Source organism: Vespa mandarinia, chromosome 7 (assembly GCF_050613455.1).
Source record: "Vespa mandarinia isolate Hongniang chromosome 7, ASM5061345v1, whole genome shotgun sequence".
Lineage (NCBI taxonomy): Eukaryota > Metazoa > Arthropoda > Insecta > Hymenoptera > Vespidae > Vespa > Vespa mandarinia.
In genome coordinates this window covers 2,863,789-2,882,500 of record NC_140816.1, presented here as the reverse complement: position 1 = coordinate 2,882,500, position 18,712 = coordinate 2,863,789, and the positions used below count along the sequence as shown (strand labels likewise).

Here is an 18,712-nt window from a genome sequence, read left to right as displayed (position 1 = left end):
ATACACATATATATATTTTTTTTTATTTATTTTAATGAATGAACATTTTCTTCCGAAAAAATAAGACGAATTCATCATAGTAGTAGTTCGATTCTACCCATCAAAGTAATCGTTTTTGGATTCTAAGATTTTTTTACGAATTTTGTTGAATACTCGACAAAAGCGAGATATCTTTTTCTATGGACAATGTAAATAAACAGAATATATACTTAAGATATATATATATATATATATATATATATATATATATATATATATATATATATATGATAGATGAAAGTGAGCTATCTTTTTCTCCAAACGAATAGTAAAATGACAAAGAAACGTTTGACCTATAAGTTTTTAGTATTACTTAAGGGATCCCACCATTTTGATTTTCTTTCTTTTTCTATTATTCTTTTTTCTTTTACTCATCTTTCCTTCCCCTTTCCTCATTCATCTGCCATTTTTTTCTTAAACCGAAGCAACAAAAACGATATCCTCAAATAGCAAGGATATCAACAAAAGCTCTTTTCCACGTAGTTTATATAAGAATTCTTTTTTCTCAAACTTTTCAATTTCTAAAGGCAACGTCCCATGAGATATTTATTACTTACACGGTACACTTTCTTCGAATTTCGAGTTACGTGGAATCGACGGAACGTGTAACGTCTACGAGAATCGAACATTTATTTCAATTTATCCGATATTAGGATGATATCGTTCTGTGACTTATTCTTTCTCTCTTATACATATATAATACGATATTGGAGAAAAATAAATAATTCCTTTATTTATATAAATATATATATATATTTTTTTTTATTATTCAAGAAATTGTGAACCAAAAAAAAAATGAAAATTTTTTATTAAATTAGATAAGACTAGATTAGATCGAAATATATATTTTCATATTCATCTTTTACGTTTCATTTCGTTATATTTTTGAAAATATAAAATAATAAGAAATATTTTTTATATTTTTCGCGACAATTTCGTCCTGATTTCGTCCTAATTTCGGTAATACATTACGCATGCACACCGTATATGTATTATCGCATATGAATATCCATGGAATACGAGAACAACCGAAAAGAGTCGATCGTTGCCGAGAGCGAAGTACTTATGCCGAAATATTCCGAAAAGAGTCGAGTGTTTTGGAAGGTTGAAAATTACGGAAGTCGAGATCGGTACTTAATTATTTCCTTTATATTTTCTTCTTATGTTCCCGTAATAATATTTTAATTTTTATCGGAAAATTTAAGGATAATCGTTCGGTGGAATGAAGTGAACGAAAGAAATAATAAATCATTGGAATGATAGCATAGAATCATGGATCCCATAGGTAAGTGTAATCTTTTGTCTTTTTTTTATTCTTTTCCTAACCTCTTCTTGTATACGATTATTATATAAGTACGTATCGTCATTAATATATTCAAGCGATCAATTTAACATTTTAGATAGGATTTTCTTTATTTTCTTACGTTTGATATATTATTTATACAATTTCGTTAAATCGACTTTAAAACGTTCAAGTTCTAGGCAAAATATAAAATAAATGATATATACGTAGATATGTATATATATATACACACACACGTACATAGGTAAGCTTATTTAACCTATCGACCTCTGTTCATTTGTTTACATACATACATAGATATAAGGACATTCGTGATCTTCAGTCTCTCTCGTAACATCATCGTGAAAGGACGTACTAAGCTTGATTATAGAACTCATAGACGATCAATACGAATAATTTGATAACGAAATACATTGATAATTGCACACATACGCACGGAATCAGAGAATATTTTGTAGACACGTATATATATATGTATATATATATATATATATATATATATATATATATATATATTCTCTAACTTTTCCGATAGAATATTGAGCGTGTTGTTATGGACACCATACACTCGTCCTGTCGTCCTTCGATTTCTGTTTATGACAAGGTTCTCACGGTACGCAGTATCGTGATAACAATGCTTACGACCTTCGACGTTGGGATTTTACAAATGGAAAAAATTGATCAGTAGAAATAATATCTGTTAATAGAAAACTTTTTATTCCTTATTATTGTTTAATAATTAAAATACGTTTCTCGTTTAATACGTTTTATTTGAAAGGTTTTAGCAGATGTTATAATAATAACAAAGCCTGTTACTGCTTAGATAAAACTATAGATATAAGTTAGGATATAAGTTAATATAACTTGATTCAATGTCGTTCTTACAAGCAACGTCGTAGAGTTTGGCCATGTCACGTTGTTCCATCATTCTGGAAATTGAATCGCACGTGTTGCTTGCCACGTGACCCCGACCCTTTCTCTTGAATCAAGTTCCAAGTCACCGAGCTAAATTAACGAAGGACAAATCCTTCGAATCTTTTTCTTATCTTATAAATGAAATAACGGGACAATAAGTGTACCATGTCAACTGTTAGAAATTTAAATTCGTGTAAAAAGTTTTCTCAACATTAAAATATTCTCATTTAAATATTTTAGTATCTTCAAGGGATATAATGCATGCACCCATCACGGTTTATGTATATTATCTACATCTATATATGTATATGTGTATGTGTATATAATGTACGTAATTTCTCTAGTTTACCTTGGTTAGTTAGTTTTCAAAGTAATATATCCAGCAGGTTGAACTCGTAATAAAATTTCACTGCGTTCAACTAATTAACCATTTCCTATTCGAACTTTTACCGATTCGAAAGCTCCTTATTTGTCCGTTTGTTGTTCAAAGGAAATTTCATTCATACTGTGTTTAAGCGTGATTACGTTGGAACGATGGAACAATTAAATTACGTTTGTTTCACGTTATTTGTACCAAAGTTATCGTCATATGTCGTACAAAATTATATTCTTTGTTGTTCTATACAACGACGAAGATTTATTTGTTTATTCTCAGAACGCATTTTTAACTTTTTCTTTTTTCTTTTTTTCATTTCTTTCCTTTTCTTTTCTTTTTTCTTTTCTTTTGCTTACAAGCACAACGGGATCAGTACTATGATCGATAATCCAAGAAGTGAGTTGTGGAAAACTCTGCGCATCATTAACGATACTTCGCATTATCTAGATAGACAGACTGTTGAGCTCAAGCTGTTGCGTCAATATTTATAATCTTTCCGAGTCCACGTTTTCTCGCTCTCATCGCTCTTATCGTTTACAATACACTTCACTTGATAAACAGAAAAAAAGGAAAAAAAATGTAACGAGGATTATGCGAAAAATCGTGTCAATCGAAGAAACCCTTCCGATCTTTTCTCGTCAAACATTTCATCAATCAAACATTTTCCGGTCTTTTTTAAACGAACAAAAAAAAAAAAGAAAGAAGAGGAAAAAGGAAGAAAAAAAAAGAAAGTAAATAACGAAAGCAAATTGAAACTTTTATCGTTACGCATCATCCGATTCGGCGGGGATTATGTGAAATGGAAAACAAAAAAAGTAAAAATAAAAAGAAAATTACAAAGAGGAAAAAAGAAAAAAAAATCACCTAGGCGTGATTTCTTCGATTTCATCTTTTTCACTATTCTTCTCTTTCTCCTCCTCTTTTTTTTTGCTATATATATATATATATATATATATATATCTTTTTTTTCTTTTTCTTTTTTCTCTTTCAAAGAAGATAGAAGAACGGAACGTTCGTAAAAGAAGAAGGAAATGGTAAAAATGCGAGAGCTTTCTTTGGAATTTAAGCGTGTTTCCTCGGCCTTGGATGGTCGACCTTGGCTCCCTCGATCGTCCCGAAAGTAGGCGCGGCCCTGGCTAGGATAGAAGAAGAAGAAGGAGAAACAGAGACAGAGATAGAGAGATAGATAGATAGATAGATAGATAGATAGATAGAGAGAGAGAGAGAGAGAGAGAGATGAAGGGAGAGGAAAATAGTGGGACAGAAAGAGAGAGAGAGGTAGAGAGAGGTAGAGAGAAAGAGAGATAGACATAGAGAGCGTAAAGGGTCGTGCGCGCGCGCACCTAGCTCGGGGGTGGGTTCGACGAAGAGGTCCGGCGCGCCACCACCTCGACGCACGTACGGCCAGGCCGCAGAACGAAGAGCCGGTCAGACGCTCGTCAGCCGCGTCTACATACGTCCTTTCCTACGAAACATCCTAGATCTGCTCATCCTCGAGCGTGTCAGGAAATAACAAGTCATCTCTTTCGTATCTGTCTTTATCTCTATCTTTATTACTGTCTCTGTCTCTGTCTTTTTCTCTGTTTCTTTCTCTGTCTCTCTTACTCTCTGTCTTTCTCTCTCTCTCTTACTCTCCCCTTTTCTCTCTTTCTTTCTCTCTCTCTCTCTTTCTCTCTTTCTATCTCTCTATCTCTCTTTCTCTTTCTATTTCTTCTATACAGTTCAACGCTCTCATTAAATTTTTTCTCTCCTTTCCTTTCTCTCATTCTGTCTCTCTCTCTCTCTCTCTCTCTCTCTCTCTTTCTCTTTCTCTTTCTATCTTTCTCTCTCACTTTTTGTCTCTCTTCGTCTGTCTCTCTTTTCCCTTCAAGATTATCCTTTTTTTCATTGAGAAGAAAGCATAGAACTCGAATATAGTCCTCTCTATGCTTTTATTCTTTGTCGATCGTCTCATCAGTCGTCGTGAAACTTAAATCATCCCGTTTCATTTGCCGAGGAATAATTTCGAAAAACAAAGATAGAGATAAACAGTAGATAGAGAGATAAGAGAGAAAGAAAATATAGAAGAAAGAGAAGAGTGATATTAGTCGGTCAGTTAGTCGCGTATCGCGTACGATAGGGGAAAAAGGAATAAGAAAGGACGAAAGGAAAAGAAGGAAGGAAGGAAGGAAGGAAAAAGAGATAGAAGGCGGGAATAATAAGAAGATAGAAGAGGACAGAAGAGGACGCAACGACCACCTGTAGTAGTAGTCCTTTCTGTTGACGAGCCACCCGTCTTCTCTTCTGCCTCTGATATTATATCACAGAGGCTCCTAGAATCCGTTTTCACTTCTCGCGGAGAAAAGTTTCTCGTACGGGGCGCGAGGTCAGATTATCCTTGGAAATCTTCGTAGTGAAGGGGATAGAACGGAACGACGCTTTCGTCCAGCCATCACAGTTAGAGCATTGCCAGGATTACCACCAAAATGAAGACCTCATCGTTCTCTCTTCGTGTTATGCGCAGGGTAAGTAAGTGAATTCTTGTGTATCTTTTCTTATGGTTATCCCTCGTATAGTTTTTATCCATTATCTCTTTGCGTTCTTTTCTTCTCTTTTCTTTGCCATTTTTCTTTTTTTCTTTCTTTCTTTCTTTTTTTTTTTTCTTTCGTTCGATTTATTCAGTCATTTTAGAATTTTTTTTCCTTTAGTTCTTTTCTGTTTTTTTCTGTTTCTTTTTTCTTTCTTTTCTTTTCTGTTTTTTTTTCTTTTCTTTTTTCTTTTTTTTTTTTTCTTTTTTTTTTTTTTTTTTTTTTTTTTTGTTAAATTCGATCTTTCTCTCAAGCACAACGATATTTGCGCAACATGATTCTTCGAATGTTCTCGAATTTGTCGAATGCATTTCAACGCCTATTTCTAGAATGTAGACAATTTCAAATTATTACGATAAATTAAAGTTTTCCGATAAAACACAATTTCAAAAATGGCAGCAGCTCGGAGACAGTTAATTTATCAGGATTAATAGTTATAGAATAGACACTAGCTCGTAATTCACCCTTACTCGCTTGCAAGATTTACGATCCAATCGTGATTGCGTTTATAGACTATGTTCGCTCACGTACAATAGAAGGGCATCCGATCCGGAAGGTATCATAATATTTTCAGGGAAAGCTACGGGGCAGTCTTCGAGCATGGCGATAATGATACGTAAATATTTGACTCTGAGCCTACGTGCGGTCAAGATACCTTGTCAAAATCGATTTACTTTTCATATCGAACGTTTAACGCATACGAATATGCATTTTCTAATCGTTATCGGATATGTAAATTGATTTACGTCCAGTCGATCATTGAATTCTTTATCAAACTTGGAGAATATTTTTACTCCTACGTCGAAGAGCTTTGATTAAATCGACGGATACCATACTAGATAGAAAAAGAGAGAGAGAGAGTGAGTGAGTGAGTGAGTGAGTGAGTGAGTGAATGAGTGAGTGAGAGAGAGAGAGAGAGAGAAAGAGAGATTCTATTATCGAGTCTATTTTCTTTATTCGTTCGACCTTTTTCTATTTTTGGCTTGGAATATAAAGTACGTTTGTTGCGTTCGTTTCCTGAGATATACAATACAACGAAGACTATTTGAATATTTCCTACATGATAGCGGCGATTCTATTTAGATAAATCGTTTTGTCTATTAGTTTAAATCAAAAATTGAATAATGTTACTCTGTAAAAAAAGAAATTCATATAGAGATGGTTTGCTAGAATTGTTGAAAAAGGAAAACCAATTTTTCGCTCTATTAAATGTTCCGATAATTGAGGGCTTCTTTATTCCTGATGGATGGAGAAGATTGAGAAAGAAGGAAAGAGAAAGAGAAAGAGAGAGAGAGAGAGAGAGAGAGAGAAAGAGAGAGAGAAAGAGAGAAAGAGTTTTCATCATTCGTATTAGAGAGAAGTCCCTTATGGGAATTAAATTTGAAAAGAACAAAAAGGAGAGGTGGATTGGGGATGGGGGGTTTAGCTAGGTACTGGGAACTGTTCAAAATCGAGCGAAAACTAATCTATTGTCTGAAAGTTGTTTAAGATGTAAATCACTTTGAATTACGTTTCTAGTTTGAATATTCCATATATATTTGTCGACTTTGATCTCATATATATATATAAATATATATGTATATATATATATATATATATATATATATATATATATATTGTTCTACTTTTTAGGACCGTTGATTTTCATCTTGCCTTTTAGTTACGTGTTTCGACGGAACCCCTGAAAATAAAATTTACTTATGCATTCCGTGTAGATTGAAACAATGAGTTTATCATCGTGTGAGAATTGAATCGCACCAACCTTGAAGTGCTATTTATATTGCATATTTCATTTGGCTACTAGATATATGATAAAATTAAGGGTGTTAATGAATAAGAACCTTTGAAGAGAGAGAAAGAGAGAGAAAGAGAGAGAAAGAGAGAGAGAGAGAGAGAGAGAGAGAAATGAACACGAAATCATATAAAAATTTATCTCATGTAAAAGCCGTTTCTAATTTGTGTCAATCAAATTGTTAATTAATGATATAATAATAACATGCGTTAATCTAAGTTATTTTATTTTATATCGAGTTTAACATTCTTATTGAATAGGTCAAACATGATTCTCGTTAGTTAGGTCGAATGTGTGTGTGTGTGTGTGAGAGACACAAAATCGTTCAATCATTCAAATGACCTTTCTTTGAACGCACACTACACGTTTTATCTTTTAAAAATATCATAGTTGTTGTAAATATAATAGTATTACGCAAAATTGTTACATCTTATTGCGTAAGTATAACGAGCTTTTTTATCACACCAATTCTCTTTGAAATAATATATTTAATACAATAGATAAATACGTTGGTTTGTTAAAACAAAATTGTATCTTTAATCGTAGAAAATAATTAAACGTCATTAGAAACGTGGGGTTTATTCTTGACGATCATAAATTCGATTATTATTACTCGATTGATTTATAATCCTGTTCGATACGAGAATATTAAGACCGTAGATATAATTCGTCCTTTTGATTATAGATTCATCTTGTAAGCGATCGTATAAAATCTTTAGAAAGAGAATGTAATTAGAAAACGGAAAACTTTTAATTTGAAATAAGTTCACGTTAGAAGCCGCTGCTCTTTCGTTAGTTTAAGTTCTCTCTCTCTCTCTCTCTCTTTCTCTCAAGGACGTCGTATCTTTCGAAGTCGACACAGAATCAAGTAAGTACTTACAACCAAGGACACAACTTGGCCGCCATTAATTTCCCTCTATTACATTCTAGAAGGTGACGGAATGAGTTTATAAACGTGTCGCAAACCGTAATCCGAACTGGCTCTTGTAAATTGAATACTCTGATTTCTCTCTTTCTCTTTCTCTTTCTCTCCTTCTCTCTCTCTCTCTCTCTCTCTCTCTCTCTCTTTCTCTTAAAAAAGCATGAGATTAAGTTGAGATTAAGTTGAGAAATCAAACTAGTTTGAAAAATGAAACGTCCCTAATCCCTTTGTTATTAAAAAGAAAACTTATTTTAACTTTTAATTTATACCGGAATCAAAATTTATTCGATAGTTATTTCATATATATTTTTCGATATTTATATAGGTAATAATAAAATGTATTCAATTTAAGAGATAAATGTCTGTAGATTATTCGAGGATTAAAGTTGCTGAAAATATTTTCGAAGGTCATCCTTCAAAGATTTTATAAAAGTTCTCTCTTCGGTATTTCATTCGTTGTTGCGTCCAGAATGCAAATGCATACTTGTTAGTTGCATAAGCAAGTATCGTCGTTGTTAACCTTAAGAAATATTTCGTTCTATGATCTCTTCGTGTGCTTTGAAGCATACGCCATTAGATGTCTTTTATACTTCGCGAAGTAAACACGGCACGGTACTTTTTCAGTACGAAACGAATGGCGACGCGAATATGTAAATTTGTATTGCATGGTTTTACTCCTCGATTCGAAATTATATCCTTTCGTACGGTATGATATTTTCTTTCTTTATTTCTTTTTTCTTTTTTGGTTTCTTTCTTTTTTTTTCTTTTCCCTTTTTTTTTACCCTAAAATATTTGAACATCTCTCAAAGGTCAAAATAATATTTGTCACTTTTCGATGTGTGAATATGAAAATTAAAGGGGTGAAAAGGGTTAAATTCTTAATAAAAACGACGAAGGTTATTTGCGTAATATGCATATTCAAAAGGAATTCTATTAGGCATAGGATAATTTGCCACCTTCACACCGTACCGCGCGCTTTTCCTTTGTACATTGAAGTTAATAAAGTTTCTCTTTTACGTATGCAACAAAGCTGGTCTAGTTGGTGCTCAATGTTCTACGCTTTCGATGTATCAGACCAAGTCGCTGCGTGCACGAACAATATCAAACGTCTAGCCGACGACAGGGTGCAATTAAGTGTCAAATATTAATTAATCGAGCAAGTGACAGTTGAAAACCGATATATACCCGTTTGTCTCGATTCCGTAAGCGTTCGACGTACTACGTTCTCCCTGTTTCTTTTTTCTGTTTTTTTTTCTTTTTTCTTTTTTTTTTTTTTTCCACGTAGTATACGACATAGTAACGCGTTCGTTAAAAAAGAAGATCGAACGATTTTCGAGAAAAGGTGAAGAATTTTTTTATCCGATCATCGAAATGATTTTTCACGCAAATAAGTTTTAAGTTATGATACTGGAACCTATCATAATTTTTTTTGTTTGTTCCTTTTTTTTTTCTTTTTTTTGTTTTTCTTTTTTTCTTTTCCTTTTCATATCGACCAAGTTACAGTTCTAACGTTGCCATTTAAACGCAAATGAAATTTGACTTACGTCAGAATATATGAATTCGGTTGACCCGGCAATAACATGCAACTCGTACCTCTTTCCTGTACAAACGATAATATCCGTGATATGTATGCAGGATCTTATTGTTAGTTACTTCGATGTTGCATCGAAGGAGTTTTTAAAGTCTCAGCGAGAACACGTAATACGATTATCGAACGTATCGCCACTTAAATTTGAGATTTTAAATGTTTGCTTTATGGATTTTTCGTTGTTACGAGTTAATTTTATGGGATCGCATAAGTGAAAGAAAGTAAAGAAATAATTTCGATTTTGATGGTTTCGTTTTAGTTCGGATCGATCAATCCGAATAAAGAATTGTTAACGTGACATTTTATATTGATAGTAAATAATAAGATTAAATAGATATAAATATAAGATAATGTATTTACGATTAAACTTTTGTTTTATAACTTTCTATTTTACTTGCGTTAATAAAAGAACAATAGAGAGAAAGAGAGAGAGAGAGAGAGAGTGAGAGAGAGAGGAGAAGAGAGAGAGATAGAGAGAGAATTGAATAGAATAAATAAATTTGTAGAACAAACGCATTCGTCGAGTAATTATATAGTCGGTGTACTCGTTTTATCGGTTTCGATGTCGAAGATTGAGTTTGAGTTGGCCGAATAAAATTGATTCGTCGAACTGGAATTCGATTTTATTTGTCAGGACAAAATAGATTAATACGAGGATCGAATTATATCTTGCTTGAGGAAATTACATTTGCTTGGAACGTTGAAAGAAGGATGAAAACTCGTTCAATTATTTTTCGTTTCCTTGAAGAAAATATTTCATACGTTTTTCAAGTAGAAGAATTAATACGTATATTTTGTGTTTCTGTATGTCTATGTGTATGTGTGTGTGTGTGTGTGTTTACGTAAATACTTAAGTATGTATAAATAAGGTTCAAAACAGGAATCTATTATTTCGTTATATTTTAGAATTAATAAAAGCTCGTTCATGCTAATTAGCTGACGTTGTACGTTTGAAATCGATGAGAAGAAGGGATACAGATAGGATGAATGTTGGTATATTATATGTATATAATTAATCTTTTATAATAGTTCCAGAGGATTAAAAGTCTTATGGTAAGTGGAATTAATCGTTCGAAGTCTTGTCGAAGAGCTTGTAGTTCGAGATTGTAATTGAGACGTGAAAGGTGACTTGATCTCAATTAATAATATTCGAGGATCCGTATACGTGACTTTACTCTGTTTCGAGGCTTATGCGAAGGTTCAACGAAGGAATTATTGGCTTAGTCATTATTAAATACAAGTTCGTTCACGAATCCATTATCATAGATACGATTACATACATCTTCCATGATTTGACGTCATTGATTTAGTTATTATATTTAAAAGCTCTTCTTTGCCACATTTCGTTCGAAAGGATATTATGTGGTGACTTCAGCGACAGATAATGGATAAAATATAAGCTTGTCTAGATTATACCCTACAATTTAACAATCGGCTTAAGTGCGAGTTAAGAGTATTGATGTTAGTAAACCGAACTCCATGATATTCAATCTTTCATATTTATATCGGCTTTTACGAATCTTTCAAGAAACATTATTCTTGTTAAAACGAAAGAATGGAAAAAGAAAAAAATCGTATTGGAAAGTATATCTTTTTTTTTTTTTTTTTTTTTTTTGTATGAAAATAAATTCGTACGTAAAAAGGGTATGATCTTTTGAAAATTTGTAAATGCCAACTCCTTCGTTTAAACTTTCATCTTCAAAATAAAATCATGTTCATCGAAATCGGTCAAGTATTACTCTCTGATCTCTTTGTCGGTGAAAATCATTATAAAAACAAGAGTAATGAACGTTCTTAACGAGTAATGGCTTTTTCTTTGATTGATAAAATTATGACGTCTAAAATTATTACGACTATAATAATAATCATTTTTTTATAATAATAATAATAATATTATTATTATTATTATTATTATTATTACTTGCGAAAGACATTGAAATAGAAACTTTTCTCAAAGATCGAACGTTTCATATTTCCTCACGGTATCAATTGATTTCGAGAACTTTTCCCCTTTACATCTACCTCTATTTTTCTCTTTCTCCGTTTCTTTTCCTCGCAGAAATAAGAAACGAGGAGCGCGGAATTGAGTTTAACGTGAACTTCTTTGATATTCTTCAACCGAAGGCGTCTTTTCTCACAAATTCTTTTTCCTACGAGATGCATCGTCAAAGGTGCTCACGTGTGCGCCGTGCTTTTGTGCACGCGAGCGCATCAAAATCTTTGTAAATATAGATATATTTATCTACTCTCTTCGTGGGAACTGCATATCAAAAGTTTAACGAATTCCCTTCGATCGTATCGATTCGATTATTCAATGAAACTCGATTTTGTCGATAACGTTAACAACGATGAATGACGAATATCTAATACATTCTTCTTCTTCTTTTTTTTCTTTTTTTTTTTTTTCTTTTTTTTTTTCTTCTCCTATATTCTCCCGTTCTCATTTTACTTTCATAGGATCGATATGAAATACAAGGGATATATTAAGATATAATATAAAATATAATAAAACATAAAAAAAAAAATAATGTATATTGAAAAAATAATGTATAAATAAAAATAGTAATAGTAATCATACGTAATAGTTTAAGATAATAGTAATAGTTTACGGTAACAATAACGTTTTCTCACTCTCACGAAGGTTTAGTAGAAAGTAGTAGATATTATTTTAGAAATTCAATATCGATCTAATTTTACTCTTCATTGTTTTGTTCTTTCTTTTTTTTTTTAGTTTCTTTTTTTTTCTTTTTAGTTTCTTTTTTTCTTTTTTTTTCTTTTTTTTTTTCTCTTTCTCTCTCTTTCTGTTTTCACCCAACAGGAAGAAATTTGCATGTTTCGTTCGACGTTGCAATATCAACAGTAGCAGCAGCAGCAGCAGCAGCAGCAGCAGCAGCAACAGCAGTAGCAGCAGCAACAGCAGTAGAAGCAGCAGCATTGCAGTTACGATGGTTCGCCTGTTCCATCGCAATACCCCTGGCTGGCTGACACGGTCTGTTGTTGCGCCACTCCCATCTCTGACTAGAGCTTCCACTTCCTAGTTTCTAGTAAGGGCCGTAAGGCAGGCGTCCATGATCGTTGCTTCGTCTTTTTCTATTTCTTTTCACACAAACATATACACTTATACAAACATACGAACGTTTACGTTCGCCCACTCATGCACATACACACACATACACACAAACACACACATATAAACATAGATATATTTCTCTCGCCTATGGCTATATTTCAAGCTTATTTGCTATAGAATATATATATATAACAAAGCGGAAAAACCATGCTACCTAGTCTCGAGTTCAACGTTTCGAAGCTGTTGTATCTTATTCTTCTTTCTCATATCTCTCTCTCTCTCTCTCTCTCTCTCTCTCTTTCTATTTTCGTTCGCATGATATATCTACGTAAATATCCCTTACGAAAGAAATACTACCTAGAACCTAGTCTTCTTGTTTCCTATTTACACGTGAATTATTTTGTTTCTTAAGGCGGTACTACTTTCAAAGGAGCTAAGAAAATGGATACTTGTTTCGAGTTTATGTATTTTTACGAGTCCAAGAATCTGCTAAGGAATTTCTGCTGTTTGTTCTTGTAACGTGTGAGAGATAGAGATAGAGATAGAGATAGAGATAGAGATAGAGATAGAGATAGAGATAGAGATAGAGATAGAGATAGAGATAGAGAGAGAGAGAGCGAAAGAGAGAAAGCACTCCATACTGACGTAAAAAGAGGTCAAAATTTTGCAGTAAAACTTGACATTTTACGAAGAGACAAAACAATACAGAAAAAGGAAGAGATAATAATCGTGTCGTATGTAAACGTGCTAATGTATGTGCATAAAAATATTCGAAAGATGGATATAGTAGAGACATCTCGACGAGACAACAACGGGAAAAGGAAAGAATAGAAGGTACTGGGAAATCTGTGCTACGATAAAATAATAAGACACAAAGGTGATTCAGTATTCGCTATGTATCAACGAAGAATATCATTTTTAAAAGTACAGATACGCATCCACTACTTTCCTTTTCCTTCTCTCTCTCTCTCTCTCTCTCTCTCTCTCTCTCTCTCTTTCTTTCTTTCTCTCTTTCTCTATTCCACCCTCTGTTGATCGAATTGAAAAAATATGTAAAATGAAAAAATACGTTTCATTGGAAAAAAGTTGCATTGTGAAAGCGTAGAAAATATGAACGATATGCAGAAAGGAAAATTGAATGGTTTATCGGTGAAAATTTAAAAATGAATGAAAAATAAGAAAAATTACAAAACGAACGTATGTATGTACATACATACTATATAACTGCAAGTTAATTTAATTTAGAAAATGATTACCAATCGTTTCCGCGAATTTTCATGTTCTCATGCAATTACCAATGATTGCATAAAATCTCCAATGGGACATACCACGAATTAATTGTCGAGGATGCCTAATTAGTCTTTGGAATAGCCGCGAAACGATCACGAAATAATCAGAATAAGCGTTCACGTTATCTTTTTCTGAAACGTAAATGAGAATCGTTGGATTATTAACATTTTGAATGAAAGAAAATTACACTTCGATTTTTTCCGTGTTATTCTTGTGAATGATTTTTCCCCTCGAAATGGATTTCCTTTTTCGAAGGAAAATCGAAAAAATAGAAATTTTCTTTCTTTCTTTCTATCTTTCTTTCTTTCTTTCTTTCTTTCTTTCTTTTTTTTTCCTTCTTTTTCTTTTTTTCTTTCTTTCTCTTCTTCTTCTTCTTCATCTTTATCATAGCTGTATTTACAGAAGTTTGATTTCAAATTTTTGGATATCGGTATTGTATAAAGAAGAAAAAGAAACAGAATAGGAAGAAGAAGAAGTCGAAGAAGTAGAAATGATAAATTCTTTGGAATATTCGATTCGTTCAGCAAATCGACGGCAAATGTAATAAAAGTTTCTTTGCGACGATAGTAACATATGGTATCTAGATTAAGATCGATTACAATCGTAAAACTAAACTTCGCGTGTGTTATTGACGAAAACTTCTTTTGAACTTTATCGGATATCCTAGATGGTTGATTGAATAATAATATCCATGTAAAAGGAATCTTATTGATTTTCGGAATAATTTTCTATATTTTAACATCGATAGTTTTATCTTTCTCGAGTTTAGTAGAATTAGGAAACTTCAAAGTTTTCTTTAATATCTAGTCATCTTTATTTGGATAAGTTTCTGTTCAAAACTTGTTGAATAAAAAACAATTTTTAAAGGTTTTCTTTCGAACGAGAGAAAGAAAGAAAGAGAGAGAGAGAGAGAATATTGTAACACGATTTTTGATCTACCAATGAGTTTTACGAAAGTCGATGTATTTTCTTCATATCAATAATTTCGATGAAAACGGCATGAGCACGAAAATTGAGCTCGATCGAGCACATATATATTCCAGATGCATCGAAAATTCACTAGGATAGTAATAGGCTGACGTGAAAGGTTAAAGGAGAAAAAATAAAAAGAGGATTTATTGAAAATTCTTCCACGAGAAAAAGAGCTATGATCTTATATGTCTTCTCCCTTTTTCTTTCGCGTTATTTACCACGTTCTTGACCTCCCTTTTGAAAGAAATCTCTTTTAGAGTTATCTCGCAAAGAAACGAGTAATAAAAAGCAATGAAAGAAGATACGTTGTAACTGGAAGAACGACAAAATATAATGTTAGATCTTTAATGATCTTAAGTATGTTTATTCGTTAGAAAATGTTGAATACATAATTGTAAGTGTTTTTAATATTAAGTTACGATTTTTAATAATTATGTTGAAAAAAAAAAATCTTTAATAAGATAAGATTTTGGCAATTCTCTTTGGTAATTATTACGTTCCTTGGTACGTAAATTTAAAAGAGTTTAGAATAATTATTTCATAGATAATTATACGTTATAATTTTCTTATAATTCATTTACAATTTGTAATGTATTATCGTGATTTTATATATATATATATATATATAAATAGTTTCGTTCGATTTTCTTTTCTTTTTTTAAAATAGAAAAAAAGAAAAAAAAGAAAAAACGAATAAATTCGTGGAATTAACGTGGAAACGAGCTTATAGCACATTAGGAAGGAGATAAAAAAAGTTTTTCATGCAACGTTAACTTCCGATCGATTTGTTTAATAAGTGATTTTATTTCAATACGAGAGAAAAGATCTAATGGTTCATGGAATATGGTTAATTACGTGAAAATTGGACATCTCGCGATCGTTCGTAATGTAATTGCGTGCACTCGACCATATATTCATCATACAGAAAGTCATTTTAATAAACGAATTTCGCGCGGTTATGTTGCTACCACCAATCAAAGAGAGACGTTTCATTGCGCAGATCGAGTTTCCACGGTAATACCTAGTGTCCGCTTTCGCGGACAACAATGATGTTCGTGCTTTTGACAAGTCGATCGTTCGAAAGCGTCCAACGAGAGAAATTGATTACTCGAGTTTGAGCTTTCTTTCTTGTTTCGAAGATTCTACGAAGCGAATCGAGTTTCATCGTTCGTGAAATGAAGTCGACCGTGGCGACTTGTTTCCGATCGAATCGGTCGTTGTTACGTACGCGAAACTATTTCACTTGGTGATAATAAAGTGTCGGTGTAAAACGTGTTCGAATATAGTAAACGAAAAAACGAACGAATGGTACGAACGAACGAATGAACGAACGAACGAACGAACGAACGAACGAACGAACGAACGAACGAACAGATAAAATTACTTTCAACGAATAGAGTTAACGTCGATCGAATTTTTCAAGTAATTGCTTTTTCTAAAAATCATTTTATTGAATAAGAATATTCTAGTCTGTGTTGCACTATGAATTTCCTTTTTTGCGGGAATGGCAAGAGTAATTTTATTTACGGTTAACCTTATCCACGGCGAAGAGGAAAAATCGAAGCAAGATAGTATGGCCGAGAGAGAACGCTGCCGTGTGACGTCGTTCTCCTCGTCCATCGACGTTTTAATAGTAATTATTAAAATAAAATCGTCCGGGTCTCGTGGGTTTCGTTCGAGGATCGATCGATAGGACAAAACTCTCAGAACTTTAACGTAACGTAATTGTTGGAGAACTTTGACCATAAAATAATAAAACATTGATACGTTTTATCGTAAAACATATATATATATATATATATATATATATATACACACACACACATATATATATATATATACATACACTATATATACACACACATATATACTTTTTCACGTATAAGTTTCAGTATAGATATGGATCCGTTTTCGCTTTGACCGTGATAACATTTTCTTTTCTCTTTTCTTCGCACGTGCAACTTTAGAAGGCAATAAAGAAGAACGATTCCCTTCCAAGCGTAACTGCACGGCTCATTCCCGGATATACTTCGTTCTGAGGAATTGAAGTTATGGATAAAAGAGAGAGAAAAAGAGAGAGAGAGGAGAGAGAGAGAGAGAGAGAGAAAATAGAGAAAGAAAAAGAAATGAGGAAGGACAAGGACAATTGATTGGTTTTCTCTTTTCTTTCATCTATTTCGTTTTCTTTCAACCTTTTTATATCCCTCTCGGTCCTTTTTCAGTATCATAGAAAAGGAAAAATACTCGAAAATTGTGACTAGAGAGATTGGAGTTGAGATATACGTATATATCCTTGAGAAATTGTCGAGAAAATGATATGAAACGAAGTGTAAAACATTTCCAAGTACTGCAAGTTAATGCATTCACATAGCGTAATGAATCGATAGAAAGATCGTTCTTTTTTTTCTTAATAATAAAATGTAAAAAATTTTGTTAGCAGTAATTAAGTTTTTTTTTTTTGCTTTTCCATCTTTATTTACTTTCTTCCGTAGGATCGAGAAAGAGAAAGTATCTCGTATTTTCGAGAATCTTAATGTCGCGCGACATTAGAACTCGTAAAGAGAACGTACACAGGGTTCTTGAATTAAGTTTAATTAACTGAAAGTTAAGTTTTCGTTGGACATCGTTAAGATATTAACAAGACCGAAACCTTGAAATATGAAGCTGATTATAATTTTATAGAAGATATTAACGATGCTAATCAAAATTATTAAAATTATATATGATATTACTTCTCCTTTCGTTTTATTCAATATACCTTTGGAACTTTGGATCTAATCGATTTATTTAATTTTCTTCTCGTTTTTATTGAGATATAATAGTAGACATTAAACGAAAAATAATTTCGATATTCGTTAATTGTTTGGTCCACTCTAATTTCCCTTTGTCGATATGGTCTAGCATGTGTAGTGCGTTCTATCAAAAGCATTCCTTGCGTACTATGGAATCCGTTTGGTTATTCGAAGCTCGTGAAATTACAATCCGAATGTCGTTTAGTATCGAGAAAATGCGATTTCGTGGATCATTGATGATTAATCGAGCGAAGAAAGAACGATAAAGAGAGAGAGAGATAGATAGATAGATAGATAAAGAGAGAGAGAGAGAGAGAGAGAGAGAGAGAGAGAGAGAGAGAAGGATAAAGAGAGAGATAGAACGGGGAAGGACTGTCGAAGAGAACTAAGCTATTCTCCGTAAATTAATTTGCACCTCGGACTACACGATCCTTGCATTTCATTATCGCTAACCTACAAAAGCTCTTCTCGTGTCCGTATACATGAAGAGAACTCGAGTACCTACAAATTAAAGTTTCGTTCGGCGTATAACATTTCGTTACGTTTGTTTCGACTTATAATAATTAGAGAAGAAGAGAGAAAGAGAGAGAAAGAGAGAGAGAGAGAGAGAGAGAGAGAGAGAGAGAGAAAGAATTTCTCAAAGATATCTCATAAAATAGAATTCTCCATTGACCTATCGAATAGACGATCGTAGAAATTTGAATCATTTGTAGCATTTGATGTGTAGTGAAAAATGAGTAGCAGTCTTCGTTAAGAATTTAATATCGCCCTTAGGGGAAAGAAAGAAATGATACTTGGTTGGATGGATTGATCAATGGCCGTAAGAATCGTCTCGTTGTAAACTTACGATTCGCGTGGGTGTTTCGCATTACGGTACGAAAGGGTACCTGCAATTTAATGCGTGGAGCGAGGATGTAGTGGGGAATGGGGTGGGGAAAATGGGGAGGGGGTGATTCGCAGAGGCGTAGAGGGAGAAGAGGAAAGAGAAACTAAGAGCAACAAGTTCTCCCTTGATTTATCGTTTTACATAAGTGCCTGTTCGTTCTCGTATAAAACTTAAAGTGGATTAAACGGGAATTACATTGT

At 32.9% G+C, this 18,712-nt stretch overlaps 1 protein-coding gene across 1 annotated transcript in view; it reads left to right on the top strand.

Moving 5' to 3' along the window:
- The first annotated feature begins 4,699 nt into the window (after positions 1-4,699).
- Positions 4,700-18,712, top strand: part of LOC118440458 (neo-calmodulin) — a 96,683-nt gene continuing 82,670 nt past the window's right edge. The window contains exon 1 of the mRNA XM_035863515.2: positions 4,700-5,137. Coding sequence (XP_035719408.1) covers positions 5,099-5,137 — 39 coding nt within the window. The 5' untranslated portion in view covers positions 4,700-5,098. The remainder of the gene's footprint in view (positions 5,138-18,712) is intronic.